Below are 16544 nucleotides of genomic sequence, written 5' to 3'. Positions count from 1 at the left end.
TTACAAAATTCAGTGCTTACAGTTTAGAGTAGAAATTAAACACTATTACTCCAAACTTAAAATGTATATTCTAAAATGATACTCTGGACTCTAAAACTATATTCAGATTCAGATATGGGACATACAAAAAGGATGTGGTCTGAAAATGCACAAATAACCATTTCCCTATGAGACTCATCAGTTGAGGGCCTAATAGTGTCATTTCCAGGTACTGATGAGACTAAGACCAGCCAGCAACTACGAAGAAGAGTCCAGAAGCCTCCATAGCATAATCCAGCAGAAAGAAACTAACCACATCACCACCACCTCCCCTTCACCTTGTGCCTCGCTGACCCAGTGTGGTTTCTTGGCACTAGAACTTATTGGCTAATTAGATTACTAGAATGCCAAATCACTAACAGTTATGTAATGAGTAAATGTGGCAGTGTAAATGAACAGGAATGCATAAATAAGTAGCTCTTGATATAAAGGAAACTGCATGGATAGAAAGGGGACACTGGGCTGCCATTCCCCAACAATTAACTCCCTTACTGCACCACCTGGTGATGCTTACGGTCTTTACTAGAAACTAATCAGGTACCTGTCACATACTGAAAACCGTACTTTTCCCAACTGGTAAGTCCAAGCAGAGATTAGGTACCATTCTAGAGCCTGGCCCTCAAATACTTGTTGAATGAAGAATGAATAAATTCTAAAATTGCTGAAGGTAAAACTCTCATAAAATGAGAAATGCTTACAATTTTAAGCAAAATCAGAGATTCTAGAAGAAAACAAACTCATTTTTCTTTGTGGTTACATTCCCCACATCTTCTTTTATTGACAGTATTTTCTGGTTTTTGTTCAACTGGTTTATATTACATTTTAAAGTCAATTTTTAGGAAGTAGCTATAAGAAGGTACCAAAGCTAAAATCTTAAAACTATAAAACCATATCCAGTAGTTTGCACAGAAACCCAATTTTTGCTGTTTTCTGCCTGCCCAAGGTCTGGGACTCTGCAATTTCCATTCAGCACTTCACTTGTAGGATGAACTCCCTGTCCCCAAAGTAAGAGCTTCTACCTAAAATTACCTCCTTTCCAAGATACCACAACAGCCTGCTTTTATCGGATTCTTCAGTGCTAAAAGGGAAGCCTGACTATCGACTTCCCAGGGTAGCTACAGACCTTCTTTGCCAGTCTCAAGGAAATTTCCAGGACCCCAAAACTGCCAAAAAGCCATTAATACAGGTCACTGGTCTTTGGGAACCTTGATATGGCTACAAAACAATAACACTAGCAATTCAATAGGGAATAGCAGTAAACAGAACTCTGGTTTACTGACATAGTAGCTTTAGAATCCTTTAATCTTTAGATTACTTCAAAACATATTTCTGCCTTCCCAATGTACCTCAGCTTACAATCTGCACATGTGGTCACCACTCTGTTACCAGTAAGAGGCGAAAAATAAGCGGAAGCAATGCTCTTTTCATGTTCAGTCAAAGAAACCAAAGGTTGGTTTCCTCTGGGATTCAGGTGCCTTGCATCATAAATATGAATATCCCTGTAACAGGAGGAATAATTATTAGTGTTGCCACAGTACATGTAGTGAGCCTCTAGAATAGGGCGGAACATAAGTTAGACACTCAAATACTTGCTACCTTGAAGAACATTTAAGACAGGCCCTTTAATCTTCTATATTAACTTTACAAACATTGGTATAGATAATAAGTAAAATATTAGAAAAATTCCAAAACTATAGCAGATATAGAGAGACAAGTTTCTAGTTCGTTTTCCAATCTCTTCTGCAAAAAAGTTAACACAGACCAACAAGTTATAGGTCACATATAACTTCTTTTTCTACAATTAAAAATTTTCTTCTCATAAGACTAGAAGTAAATGCATATAATGCCAAGGAAAACAAAAATGTATATTTATTTCAATATTTTCACTGTTAAATCCAAAAGAATGTAGCATTAAAAAAAGAATCACACTTAAAAAAAGCCTCAATCAGTATGGAAGGGAAATTATTTAGCCTTTGGGCATCACAAAAGTCAGATATCTTTGACAACCAAACTAAACCATGTATTTGTGACACTAAAAGGCCTAAGTCACAAAGTTTTATGAAGAACATACCTTAATCCTGCAGTGATGAAATACTGTCTATGCACTGGGTGGACATGAACAGTTCTTATTTTTGTTAAAGAAGAATTGATAAGTTTCTCGTAAGAAGTTCCAGGTGTCCGTCTATCCACCAGTGACATATTTCCATCCCAGTGTCCTACTATTAAAGTGGAGGCATCTTCTGCCAAGAAGTCAAAGGAAGAAAAGCTACTTCTTTCATTTCTATATACCTAAAGACATAAATAACAATCAGCTTATATATCATTCTTCTTTTCTTTTATGACCGGTAAGGGGATCCTTAACCCTTGGTGTTGTCAGCACCACGCTCGCCCAGTGAGCTAACCGGCCATCCCTATATGGGATCCGAACCTGTGGCCTTGGTGTTATCAGTACCACACTCTCCCGAGTGAGCCACGGGCCAGATCTAACATTCTTCTTTTAAAAAAAAGTCAGTGCATAAGTTCTTTGGTAAAAGGATTCTAAAACACTTTACTCAAATAACCTCATTTATCCTTCTATCATCCTCATAAGAAAAATGGGGCAAAATGTAAACAAAAGCTCTGATCAGCTGTGAGACTTGTCTACAATCAAATGGCACATCCACCCACGTCAGGGCTATATCCCTAATCTCTTAAACGTAATAAATCTCAGTTCCAGATCTACTGTGTGAAATTTATCAGGAAATTAGCTTAATCTGAATTCTACCCAAATGAAATTTTGTATCTTAATATACAAAGTAACTGCCAACCTGGGTCTTTGGAGTCAGACAGACCCTAGTGCAAATTCTAGTTCCACCATCTATGTCCTTGAGCAAGCTAATAAACGTCTCCTTGTTGCCTCGGTTTTTTCATCTGTTAAATGGGGATAACATTACCTATTTCATAGGGTGTTATAAGGCTTGATAATATATATAAGGCATACTCAGTATAGTGCCTAGCACAAGGTAACTGTTCAATCAGTAGGATTAGGAACAAATTACTGATACATGCAACAATGTGGATGAATGTTAAACGCATCACGCTAGGTGAAAGAAGCCAGACACAAAAGGCTACACAGCCTGTGATTCCATTTGCTTGACATTTTAGAAAAGGCAAAATTATAGGGATAGTAATCACATCAGTGGTTGCCAAGGGTTGTGGGTAGGGGGAGGAGGATGACTAAAGGGGAGATGGAAATTTTCTGTATTTGACTGTGGTGGTAGTTACACGGGTATACAGAACTCACCAAAATTCATAGAATTGTACACCTATAAAGGTAAATTTTACTGTATATAACTTATACTTCAATAAACCTGACTTTTAAAAGAAAAAAAGAAACAAAGAAGGAAACCTGACTTAAAAAAAAAAGTGGAGCGGGCCGACCCCGTGGCTCACTTGGGAGAGTGCGGCACTGGGAGCGCAGCGGTGCTGCTAGTGCCAAGGCCGCAGGTTCAGATCCTATATAGAGATGGCCGGTGCGCTCACTGGCTGACACAACACCAAGCCAAGGGTTACGATCCCCTTACCGGTCACAAAACAATAAAAAAAAAAGTGGAGAACTCTCACAACTCAATAAAAAAAAGATAAATAAACCAGTTAAAAAATGGGCAAAGGATCTGAACAGACATTTCTCTAAAGAAACACAAATGGCCAACAGGCACATGAAAAGATGCTCAGCATCATTAAGCATTGGGGAAATGAAAATGCAAACCACTTCACACTCACTAGGATGGCTATACTTGCCAGCAATAACAAACTGGCAAGGATGTGGAACCCTCCCACAATGATAGTGGATATGTGAAATGGTACAGCTGGTTGGGAAAACACTTCGATACTTCCTCAAAATGTTAAACACACAGTTACCATAGGACCCAGCAATTCCACTCCTAGCTATACCCAAGATAAATGAAACATATGTCCACACAAAAACTTGTACGTAAATGTTCACAGCAGCATTATCTGCAATAGTAAAAAGCTGCAATAGTAAAAATAGTGAAACAACACCAATGTTTATCAGCTGATGAGTGGATGAATAAAATGTGGTATAACCATACAATGTAATATGATTCAGCCGTAAAAAGGAATGAAGCACTGATACATGCCACAACATAGATGAACTTTGAAAACATTTTGCTAAGCGAAAGAAGCCAGGTCACGAAAGACCACAAATTGTACAATTCCATTAATATGACATGTCCAGAATAGGCAAATCTATAAAAACAGAAAGTAGATTAGTAGAGTAGAAAGGTTGCCTAAAGATGGGAGAAAGGGGAATTGGGAGGGACTGCTAATGGGCAAGGGTTTCTTTATGTGGTGATGAGGATTTTCTAAAATTAGTCTGTGGTAATGACTGTACAACTCTGTGAATATAATAAAAATCATTGAATTTTATCCTTAAATGAGTAAACTGTATGGTACATGAATTATATTTCAGTAAAGCTGTTTAAAAAATAAATAGAATCAGTTATTACTAAGTGGCTGATAAATATAGATGCACCTTTAAATTCTGAACTCCAATTTTCTTGTAATAATGTAAACAAAACAGAACATGACTGACAGATAATTATATGGCTGTGCATTAATAACCAAAGTGACATCATTTAACATTGATTAAAATTATCTGATTTAATCCATAATTTATAGACCATCTATTTCTAACAAAAATTTGAAACATCAATGATAGTTTTTTTGGACAACAATGTTGCATTTAAAAACCTATTTTTCAAAAGGTAGAAATCAAAATTAAAAGAAAAAAAACAAAGATACAGACAAAATACTGTGTTTTTTCTAGTTGTCAGTATTCAGAAATCAAGTCTGACCAGCAACACAACATTAATAGTCTTGAAAAATCTTTTTTCACATGGTTAAAAACAGATCTAAAGGCAAAGTTACAGTTAGATAGGAGGAATAAGTTCTGATGCCCTAGAGTGACATAGCTAATAATACTACATTGTATATTTCAAGATAGCTAGAAAAGAGGATCTTCAATGTTATAACCACAAAGAAATGATAAATATTTAGGTGACAGATATGCAAACTATTTTAATTAGATCATTATAAAATATATACATGTATTGAAACAACAAACTGTACCCCATAAACATGAACAATGAAAAAAATGAATACTTTTTTTAAACGGTAAAAAAAAAAAAAAGAAAAAAACCCAAAAAACCCAGACCTAAAGGGACTTAACCATCCTCATTCTTAAGAGAAAACCCAGGGCCGGCCCGGTGGCTCACTGGATAAGTGCGCCGCTTGGGAAGCGCAGCGGCGCTCCCGCCCGAGGGTTCGGATCCCACATATCCATTGCCGGACATGGAAAAAGACAAAAAAAAAAAAAAAAAAAAAAAAAAAGAGAAAACCCAAAAATTCAGAAGAAAGAAAAAGCCTCCTCAATCGTAAGAAAGATTATTTAGGAATTCAGTGAAGAATAAAACAAAAGCAGTTACATACTGCAATTATTAATTATTTAAAAACCCTTTTAAAAATAATTATGAATAATCTGTATATGGAATATTTCAGAATAATTATAGTTGGTAGAGCATGAGACTTTTAAACTCAGGGTCGCAGGTTTGAGCCCCATGTTGGGCACTTGCTTTGGGCCTGGCTAGTTGCTCAGATGGTTACAGTGCATTGCTATAACACCAAGGTGAAGGGTTCAGATCCCCGTACCAGCCAGCCACAATTTAAAAAAAAAAGAATAATTACAAAGATATCAGAATGTGTTGATTTTGAGTACTGGCTTATATAAAAAAACTAAGGCATAAAATTAAATCATCAGTATTGACAAAGCAACTTCAGTGACAAGTACACTGCTATTTTCAACTCAGGGCCTCTAAAACCTTAAATGTCTCATTCAAAATAAGGTAAAGGATGAAAACTTACATCTAAACCATCCTAAGTTTCATTTCACAGATTAAAATCCATATTTTTAAAACAGTTCAGTTTGTAAGAATTCTCTGAGGAAATCTGATATGATTAAACAAATCCGAAAGCTCACCTCAAATATGTTTGTTATAAACACTAAGTAGTAGACCAAAACATAAGCTATGGGATCCAATACAGCAAGGCTTCCTCAGGCCTTTGGAAGCTTATGGCCTGCTCAACCACAGATCAAATTGATTAGGAAATCTCCAACGAGTAGTCTGGTAATCCAGGTAGAGTGGGTGGTCATGAGTATGAGTGCCTAAGATCTTTTAAATATTTTATTTTAGTTTTTCTTTCAACTAATCAGACAAACTTAATCTGACTTGAACAGGTTAGACCAGCCCAGGAGAAAGACCCTATCCTCAAGAGGTGGTTACAAATAAACCTGGCCTAAGGTGTTCTGAATAAAACCCCCTGGGTGTCTGTTTCTTGCCAGAGTACCAATATGATGGCCAACGGCAGTTTTTCATTCTATCTTCACTAGAGAAAAACAGCTGAGCTAATCTCCTTACCATTATATATATGTATCATGTACGACATGATAAATCTTAGCTAGAGACCACATTTTTACAAAACCAAATTTTGTAGTTTCTGTATTATATCACAAACTAAAAGTTTTAGGTGTACATAATATAGTACCGTGATGTGAATTTCTCTATTGTCTTTTGTCATGTGTAAGACTCATCCCTATAAAATTCATGTCTGCAAAGACTAGGAATGATGAACAAAATGATAATAATATTCCAATTTTTTTCCCCTGAATTAACAAGTACAAGTCTTAAGCCTAAAAATAGATAAGCTATTTTATTTAAAAGCATTTTGCAAAAAAAAAAAAAAATTAATAAGAGCAAACACTTACTATGTGCCAGGTTCTGCTCTAAGTACTTTATCTGCATAAATTCATTTAATCCTCATGATAACCCTGTAAGGTAGATACTATTACTATCACATTTCACAACTAAGGAAAGTGAGGCACAAAGAGGTTAAGTAACTTGTCGAGGTCACACAACTAGTAATAGATGGGCTGGGATTTGAACTTAGGCAGTGTAGTTATAAAGCCCCTGTGCTATATAGCACTTCTCCCAGTCTGACTGGTACAATAATCATTCATGTAGCATTTCATAAAGAATTCAGAATATCATTTAAGGTCAGCATGTAAACAAAGTAACATTTACCTCTTCAAAAATAGCCTTGGAAAAATCCCCACAGCGTAATGTGCCATCGTAGCTCAGTGACAGTATGTGGGCTGGATTGGCAGGTGAGAAGTAAAGACAGCTAACTGGCTGAGTATGGGGATAAAAAACATAAACTCCATCTTCTTTAGGTTGTTGGGTCTGGAAGACAGTTGAGGGTGGGGGTAGAGACAAAAGCTTGTGAAAAGTCGTAATATTTACTATGTTATTATGTCAAAGTATTTACATTTGGATTATATTCAATCTTTTCTTAGTCTATAATTGTACCTACTCTCCCATTTAGAAAGTCAGAACTAGAATGGTTCTGACCACTTTACATGGTCACTAAATTACTTTTTCCTAATTTTTAATCCAACAAATAAAGTCACATTAATTCTAATGGTGCCTTACTTTTTGCAACTAGCAAACAAGTTTGTAAATTACTGCTGATTATTTCAGTTCATGAAATCTTCAAGAAATGAAAAATCTAGTCTTCATTTCACACATTCCTTACTACCAGAAAACATCAATACCATTACCACTTTGCTTACTAAGTGGGCTTCTATATAATAGTAACATACTATTTTCAGTATAATTTTCATGAGGTATTTGGCCCTGGCATAAAATGATAATTTTAAAAGCACTTTGTCCTCTAAATACCCCATGAAAATGGTGTATACCCCATGAAAATGGAAATTTGAATTTCTATACTAATATTACTACTTCTAAGGATTTGCCTTTCTACAACTGGATTACCAACTCCTACGAAGTCACTTTTCAGATTATATAAAGTTATATTCCTATGCCATATGGCATATTATGAACCACAGCAACTGTCACCTCCAACTCTAGCTTAGTCTTCTCTGAAACAGTCAAGCATTTTTGTTTTTTATTTTAAATTTTAAAGTGAAGAGAAGTATTTTTTAAAAAGAAAGAGAAGAGGGGCCGGCCCGGTGGCGCACTGCGCTAGTGCGCCACTTGGGAAGCGCGGCAGCGCTCCCGTCGAGGGTTCGGATCCCACATACAGACCGGTTCCTGCTCACTGGCTGAGCGAGGCGCGGGGGCAACACCGAGGGTTGCGATCCCGTTGCCGGTCCCCGGTCCGGTACGGGGGCAACACTGAGGGTTGCGAACCGTTGCCAGACACGGAAAAAGACAAAAAAAATAAAATAAAATAAAAAGAAAGAGAAGAAAAGAATTACAATCATACACACTCTTCCTGCTACCCAGAATCACCCACTGTTCACATCTTGACATATTTGTCTATAACATTTATTTTATAGAAAAACAAAACTTTCCATTGTTATAAAGAACTCAAAAAGTACAGAAATGTACAAAGATGGAAGTTTTTAAAAGTCAGTCCAAATCCAAAATTAACCAAAATTATCATGAAAATACTAAGTGAACATTACATATATCTTTATATGTACCTTTGCAGATAGAGACAAAGAACTGTAGAAAAAATAAGACCATGTTATATACACCATTTTTAATAGTACTAAATTTAACTATATTTCAAAATAATAAAAGAAAATCAGGCTAAAGGAATTTTTGAACTTTGAGTGTTTATTCACAAGAGATGTCTTTATTCACAAGAGATATCTTCTAGAAAGGAAAAAGAATAAACCATAAAGCAGTTGTAGTCATTACACTTTTTTAAAAAACTGTCGCAATTTTAGACAGTTTCTATTGACTGAGATTATTCTCATCCTCCAATCACTCCTTTCTCCATCTCCATATTTTGTTACATTATAATTTTTATTTCATCCAGTTTGATAAGGTTCACAATGAGCTCTGTAACCATAATTCCTACGACTGCTTAAAATTAGTTCTGAATTTAAGTGGATTCAATGTCACCATCAATTCTTTTGCCAAGATTTTCCTAAATTCTTAATTTTGATTTACTCTTAATTGGCTGGAATTTGTTGTCAAGCAGTATTTTCCAGAGGAAATCATGGGACTTGAATTTCTTGAGCTTCTTCACATTGAGAATATCTACCTGCTGCCTTTACACTAGAACAATATTTTTGGCTAGGTAAGAATTCCAAGGCCATACTTCTTTCTCTAGTAACTTTGTACACATTACATTAAATATTGCTGTAGAAAACTGAGGTAAGCTAGGCTTTTCTCCTTGAATTTGTTTTTTCTGTGAAGAATTCTTTATCCATTAAGTCCCAAATTTCCCTGGAACATGGTGTACACATTCAATTGCCCATTCAATTCTGTCTTAATTTGAGGAAAATTCTCTTTGAATATACTTTCTGTTCCATTTGTTAGATCATCTTTGTCTTTCCTTTTCTATTGGCTTCTCTTAAGGCTTTTTCATCTGTTTGATATTACCTCCAATCGTTCCTTTAATGTCTGTAATTCAGTCTTTAGTAGTATCTTTCCATTTGCTTTTGTCTAATTAACTATTTTATACTTTGATCTTTGTTTCCTTAGTTCTCCAATCTCCTATTTCATCATGTTCTTTTATTTTATCATCTCATCTTTGAGCTTTATTTCACAAACTAATGTCATTAACTCGGTGCACAGCAGCACTGTCCAAAAGAACTTTGAGATAAGAATAAAGTAAAATACATATATGCATCATCCACTATGTTATCCACTAGCCATGTGTGGCTATTAAGCACTTGCAATGTGCCTAGTGTAACCAAAGAATTGAACTTTCAATTTCAATTAATTTAAACTTAAATACAGTAGTCTCATGTGACTAGTAGCTAATATACTGAATAGTGCAGCTCTATTGTCTGAAGCAGCTGTGAAGAATTTCCTTCCATTCCTTGAATTATGTTTTCCTTCTAAGTCTGTCTTTTACACGCTAAGTTCTTTCGCTGTTGTTTCTACTGTAGTGTTTGTTTAGTTGCATGTTATTTCTTTTCATTTTCTTGAATTGCTTTTCATTTTTTTCATTTGCTCAAATTGCTCTGTGCAGGCTAGTTGCTCTGACACATCTGGAGTCTTTCTCCCAGTATGATACCAGTTCATTTTTCCCTCAGAGCTCCAGTGTAAGGATAGGCTTGTCTACAGCCAGAAGGAAAGATGAGAGCAGAGTTACCATAAGACCCACCAGTGCTACTCCTAGGTATCTACCTAAGAGAAACGAAAACACATATCCATAGAAAAATGTGTACATAAATGTTCACAGCAGCATTATTCATAATAGCCAAAAAGTGGAAATGATCCAAATGCCCATCAACTAATGAATGGTTAAACAATGTAGTATATCCAAACAATGCAATATTATTCAGCAATAAAAAAGAATGAAGTACTGATACATGCTACAATACAGATGAACCTTGAAAACATTATGCTAAGAGAAAGAAGCCAACGTTAAAGACCACATATCGTATGATTCTCTTTATATGCAATGTCCAGAAAAGGCAAGTTTAAGGAGTTTTCCCTGGGGCTAAGGGTAGAAAGGGGGATTAAATGTAAATGTGTATGAAGGATCTAATAGGGATGATAAAAATGTTCTAAAACTGGATTACAGTAGTTATACAACCCAGTAAAGATTAACAATCATTGAAATTTTAAATGAGTGGATTTTATGATATGTATGAGGGTACTTCAAAAAGTTCACTGAAAGATTCTGATTATCTTTCCATTCTATTCTTCCACAAACTCTTTGAAGTGCCCTCATAAATAATACCTCGATAAAGTTAATTTTTTAATAACTGGGGTAGTTTGGGGGTGAGCACAGGACATGCAAGACGACATTGGTTTTAGACTTGCTGAATTTGTTAATGAAATGGCCAAAAGTCCTGGAAAATTAGAAGGTTGATGGAGATACTGACCTACAGAGACCTAACAATACAGATTTTTGGAGTCACCAGGGAAGATATGAAAAAGGGACTTTTCTAAACATCATCTGCTCTGTACAGATGAACCTACCCTGAAAAGATCTTCACTTAGCTGTCCTAATTCTCAATTTCTCCTTTTCAAAGTTCTACAGCAGTGGGCTGGCTGGTTAGCTCAGTTGGTTAGAATACAGTCCCGATAACACCAAGGTCCAGGGTTTGATCCCTGTACCAGCCAGCAAAAAAACAAAAATTTTAAAAAAAAATTTTATTTTATTTTTTTATTTTTTTAAAGATGACCGGTAAGGGGATCTCAACCCTTGGCTTGGTGTTGTCAGCACCACGCTCAGCCAGTGAGTGCTGTGAGCGCACCGGTCATCCCTATATAGGATCCAAACCCGTGGCCTTGGTGTTATCAGCCCCGCACTCTACCGAGTGAGCCACAGGCCAGCCTAAAATCTTTTTTTTTTTTTTTGTCCTTTTTGAGGCCCGCTGCACCGCGCTCAGCCAGTGAGTGCTGTGAGCGCACCGGTCATCCCTATATAGGATCCAAACCCGTGGCCTTGGTGTTATCAGCCCCGCACTCTACCGAGTGAGCCACAGGCCAGCCTAAAATCTTTTTTTTTTTTTTTGTCCTTTTTGAGGCCCGCTGCACCGCGCTCAGCCAGTGAGTGCTGTGAGCGCACCGGTCATCCCTATATAGGATCCAAACCCGTGGCCTTGGTGTTATCAGCCCCGCACTCTACCGAGTGAGCCACAGGCCAGCCTAAAATCTTTTTTTTTTTTTTTGTCCTTTTTGAGGCCCGCTGCACCGCGCTCAGCCAGTGAGTGCTGTGAGCGCACCGGTCATCCCTATATAGGATCCAAACCCATAAAGTTCTACAACAAGTAGTCTCATCTCTAAGGTCTTCTAAAACTATAATATCCTGATCCTTTTCCCACTTCTCTGCTTCTCTTTTCTTTGCTAAATCTTTTCACCTCCTACCCCCACACACCTTATCAAAATAAGAGAGAACTTATAATCGCAAAATAAGAGAGAATTTGGTTATCTCTTTCCACTTGCAAAATTTGTTTATTAACCTCGACTAGCTTCAAGTCACCATTGCTTCTTAATCTCCATTAATTGTCCTTATGGCATTTTTCATGTTTTTATTCTGCTTCTCCAATTAGAAAATAAATTCAGAGAGCATTAGCTTGGCTTTTCTCAACTTTCTAACTACTGAAAGCACTTAATGCAGAACTACATCCACAAGTTTGTGACTCATCAAAAGATGACTGGGGGGCTGGCTGGTTAGCTCGGTTGGTTAGAGTACAATGTTGTAACACCAAGGTCAAGGGTCCAGATCCCTGTTTCGGCCAGCTACCAAAAAAAATTTAAAAAGAAAGATGGCTGAGATCATTCTAAACAGATCCCTGAGAAGATAATTTGATCCAGTTTAGAGACTGTCTTAGTCCATTTGGGCTTCTATAACAAAATACCATAAACTAGGTGGCTTATAAATAGCAGAAATTTATTTGTCACAGTTCTGGTACCTGGTAAGTCCAAGATCAAGTTTCCAACTGAATCAGCGTCTGGTGAGGGCCCATTTTCTGGTTCATAGCTAGTGCCTTCTAGCTGTGTTCTCATATAGTGGAAGGGGCAAGGGATCTCTCTTAGGCTTCTTCTACAAGGGCACTAATCCCATTCATGACCTAATCACCTCTCAAAGGCTCAACCTCCTAATATCAACTCAACAACCTAATACCTAGGGGGTTAGGATTTCAATATATGAATTTTGGGGGGACACAAACACTCAGACCATAGCAAACCATATTTTAAACATAATTAGAAAATTAAGAACACTGTGTGATCTTTTCACAGATATATTTTAAATTATAATAAAGTTTCCTGACAGTTAAGTTATAACCAGAGGGCTAATGATATTCAAGCTAAAATACTGAAGTTCTATAAAGCAAATTTAAATTCCTCCATATTTCCAAAATTTGGAATCATAAAGCACAAAACTATAAATCTCAAGCAACATTTATAAATAAATGGCTGTAGGCTATTCTATTCCAGACTATTTGCTTCAAATTTTAATATCTTTAAAAATTAATAATAATAACTTACCAAATCCCAAAGTCCAACTTGCCCAGATTTGGCCCCAGCTGCTATCAAAGTTCTAGTTACTGAAGGGTGGACAGCCAAAGAGAATACTGGGCCTTTGGTAACTTTATAAACAGTATCTTCACTAATGACCATGCCATTTAAATTGTCTTTGTAGCTAAGAAAATTAAAAAGTTAAATTTTAAAAGTAAAACCAATCTCAATAGTCAAAATAAGTAAAAGATGATTCAAAATAGAAAAATTACAATTAGTAAATAAATGTGAGAAAATATTCAACCTCCTGGTAGCCAAGGAAATAAAATTAAACAATTAGGTATTACTTCTCACTTATAAAAATTATGCTTGATAATTTTAATAACACCAAAAACTAGTAGGCTACAGTTAAACATACATACTCACATACATTGCTAGTGGCAGAGTAAGTTCATATAAAATCTTCATAAAGAAAAAAAGATTTTTGGAAAACAATTCAGCAATGTTTACTAAAGGCCATAAAATGTCCACAATGTTTGACTCATTAATCCCACTCCTGGGAATCTATGCTAAGGAAATAATCCACTATCACACAGACACTTCTGCAAATACATACACACACAAACACACACAAAAAAATTAAATAGAAAACAACCCCAACTATCAAATAGGTGGGAGGAGGTTAAGTAAATTTCACCTATTCAATGGAGTATGATGCAATTATTCAATAATTTTAAAGACTCTAATAACCACAAATAAAAAAACATAATGCAAAACTGTATATACATTAGAATGTAACAAAGTAAAAATGTATGTCAATTCATTTATTCAACATCAGATGAATAGATATGATATGCCAGGCACTGGTCTGGTTATTAAGACAAAATCCCTGCCCTCATAAAGCTTATATCCTAGTAGTAATGCATATGGCAACACCTGAAAGGAAATATAGAAAAACAAAAGCAACAGTTATTAGATTGGAAATATTTCATCTCACTTTCAAAATTTCCTGTAATGGTATATAGTCTTTATAACTCAAACATCTCAAAAAATGTAAAACAAAAGAAAAAATTTTAACATACCTTTTAATGCTAGATAACCCCTTCTCAGTGTTCTTACTACTTGTCTGAAACATCAGGAGAGACCAAAGTAACTAAGTTAATACATATATATTTCCTTAACAGCTATAAGTACTTCTAAAAGCTGGAAGTACTCCCAAGTGATACCTTGCTCATTTCTGCCCATGTCTGCAGAAATCCTTTAAATAGTTCATTGTTGTCATCTCGATTTTCAAGAGTCATTTCTAAAGGCCCAGGAGGTAACATAGGCTGTTATAAAAAATAAAAATAAAAAGTTTATTGTTTATCCCCCTGCCCTAGAACATAAACTCAAGGATAGCAAGGGTATGTGGCTGTTTTCAACACCAATGGTGCTGGCACATAGTGGGCATTCAAAATAATTCAATAAATGAATGCCAGGTATCCTATAAAGTAATAATAACGTGTATTATCACATTTAATCCTCTCAAAAACCCAGTGAATAAGATACCACATTTTAAAGACACTGGATTGAGACTGAGAGAAGTTAACTTGCCCAAAGTCACACTGCCAATAACTGGAGAAGGGGCCGGCCCGGTGGTGCACTGCTACAGTGCGCCACTTGGGAGCGTGGCGGCGCTCCCACCGAGGGTTTGGATCCCACATACAGACCGGCCGCTCACTGGCTGAGCAAGGTGCGGGTGCAATGCCGAGGGTTGCGATCCCGTTGCCGGTCCCGGTCCGGTATGGGCGCGACACTGAGGGTTGCGATCCATTGCCGGTCACGAAAAAAGACAAAAAGGAAAAAAATAAAAATAAAAAATAACTGGAGAAGCTGGGAACTGATTCAGATCAGTTCAATTTGTTACTCAGTGTTATTTCTCTATGACAGTGTTTTTTAAAGCTCATATTGTAACCCATTAATGAGTGTAAAATAATTTTAAAATTCACAACCAGGGCTGGCTGGTTAGCTCAGTTGGTTAGAGTACAGCCTTATAACCCCAAGATCACAAGTTCACATCCTGTGTACTGGCCAGCCGCCAAAAAAACAAAACAGACCAATCAAAACAAAATGTTACAACAAGCAGTTTGTTTTAGTGAATGAGAATAGAATAGAAAATACTAAAGTGCATCACATATAGTAAGGGTAAGTGTCACTTCACAAAACTCATTTCGGGGGTGTGTGTGTATGTGTATTGGGTTGGAATGTAAATATATTTCTTATTGTGGGCTGAGTCTTCAAAAAAAAATTTTTTTTTTTTTAAAGATGACCAGTAAGGGGATCTTAACCCTTGACTGGGTGTTATCAGCCCCACGCTCTCCCCAGTGAGCTAATCGGCCATCCCTATATAGGGATCTGAACCCATGGCCTTGGTGTTATCAGCACCACACTCTCCCAAGTGAGCCACAGGCTGGCCCTTTCAAAAAAATTTGGAAGCTACTCTTCTATGCTGCTTCCCATTACACCTTGATTTGCAGTTAGCTCCCAAAGCACCAGCCTAATTAGTGCTACCTTTCAATCTATAATTAAGCCCTTAGATATAAAGTATTAACAACAGTAGATGTTCTTGAATAAAAAATAATTATAATCTTATTTACACAATAAATTTGGTCAATAAAACTCTTTCCACTTACCGATAATATAAAAATAAACTACAGCAAGAGACCTCATCACTTTTATCACACATTATTATTAATAACTCCCTTTTATTGATTATTTACTAAGCCCTTAATACAGTGTAAGTAACTTTATAGATACTATTTCACTTAATCCTCACAACTGCCCTTTGAGGTATCTTTATTTTTTTTTAACTGACAGATAAAATTGTATGTATTTACTGAGGTTTCTATTATTGTTGCCATTTTTAAAAATGGGGATACTAAGGCTAAGAAAGATTAAATAATTTACCTATAATCCTACAGCAAGTAAATCCTGCAGAAATACAGAATCCAACCCAGGCTTTATGACTTCAAAATCTTACTCATTAAACCATACAACGTTCAAGTATTAAATTAATGAAATATAAATTAAATATAATTTAATAAATTTTTGGCCTACTTTCAAACACTTCAAACTTTTCAGTATTTTATTAAATGAATACAGTTGTCCTTGGTATCTGCGGGGCGGGGGGGGGGAATGGTTCCAGGACACCCCCCTCCAACTGTCCCATCTCCCATGATACCAAAACCCAGGGATACTCAAGTCCCTTATAAAAAATGGCATAGGGGCCGGCCCGGTGGCGCACTGCTATAGTGCACCGATTGGGAAACGCGGTGGCGCTCCCACCGAGGGTTCGGATCCCACATACAGACCTGCCGCTCACTGGCTGAGCGAGGGGCGGGAGCAACACCGAGGGTTGCGATCCCGTGGCCGGTCCCGGTCCGGTACGGGCGCGACACTGAGGGTTGCAATCCGTTGCCGGTCACGGAAAAAGACAAAAAGGAAAAAAAA

At 36.6% G+C, this 16544-nt stretch overlaps 1 protein-coding gene across 3 annotated transcripts in view; it reads right to left on the bottom strand.

The window, feature by feature from the left end:
- Window positions 1–16544, bottom strand: part of WDR76 (WD repeat domain 76) — a 36126-nt gene that overhangs the window by 4359 nt on the left and 15223 nt on the right. For all 3 annotated transcript variants that reach the window (XM_008590217.1, XM_008590216.1, XM_008590215.1), the window contains 6 exons: window positions 14282–14383; window positions 14138–14181; window positions 13086–13239; window positions 7179–7337; window positions 2111–2328; window positions 1386–1538 (listed from right to left, as the gene is read on the bottom strand). In XM_008590217.1, coding sequence (XP_008588439.1) covers window positions 1386–1538; window positions 2111–2328; window positions 7179–7337; window positions 13086–13239; window positions 14138–14181; window positions 14282–14383 — 830 coding nt within the window. The remainder of the gene's footprint in view (window positions 1–1385; window positions 1539–2110; window positions 2329–7178; window positions 7338–13085; window positions 13240–14137; window positions 14182–14281; window positions 14384–16544) is intronic.

The sequence above is a fragment of the Galeopterus variegatus genome, unplaced genomic scaffold, assembly GCF_000696425.1.
Source record: "Galeopterus variegatus unplaced genomic scaffold, G_variegatus-3.0.2 Scaffold5928, whole genome shotgun sequence".
Lineage (NCBI taxonomy): Eukaryota > Metazoa > Chordata > Mammalia > Dermoptera > Cynocephalidae > Galeopterus > Galeopterus variegatus.
This window is presented reverse-complemented; position numbering and strand designations above follow the sequence as displayed.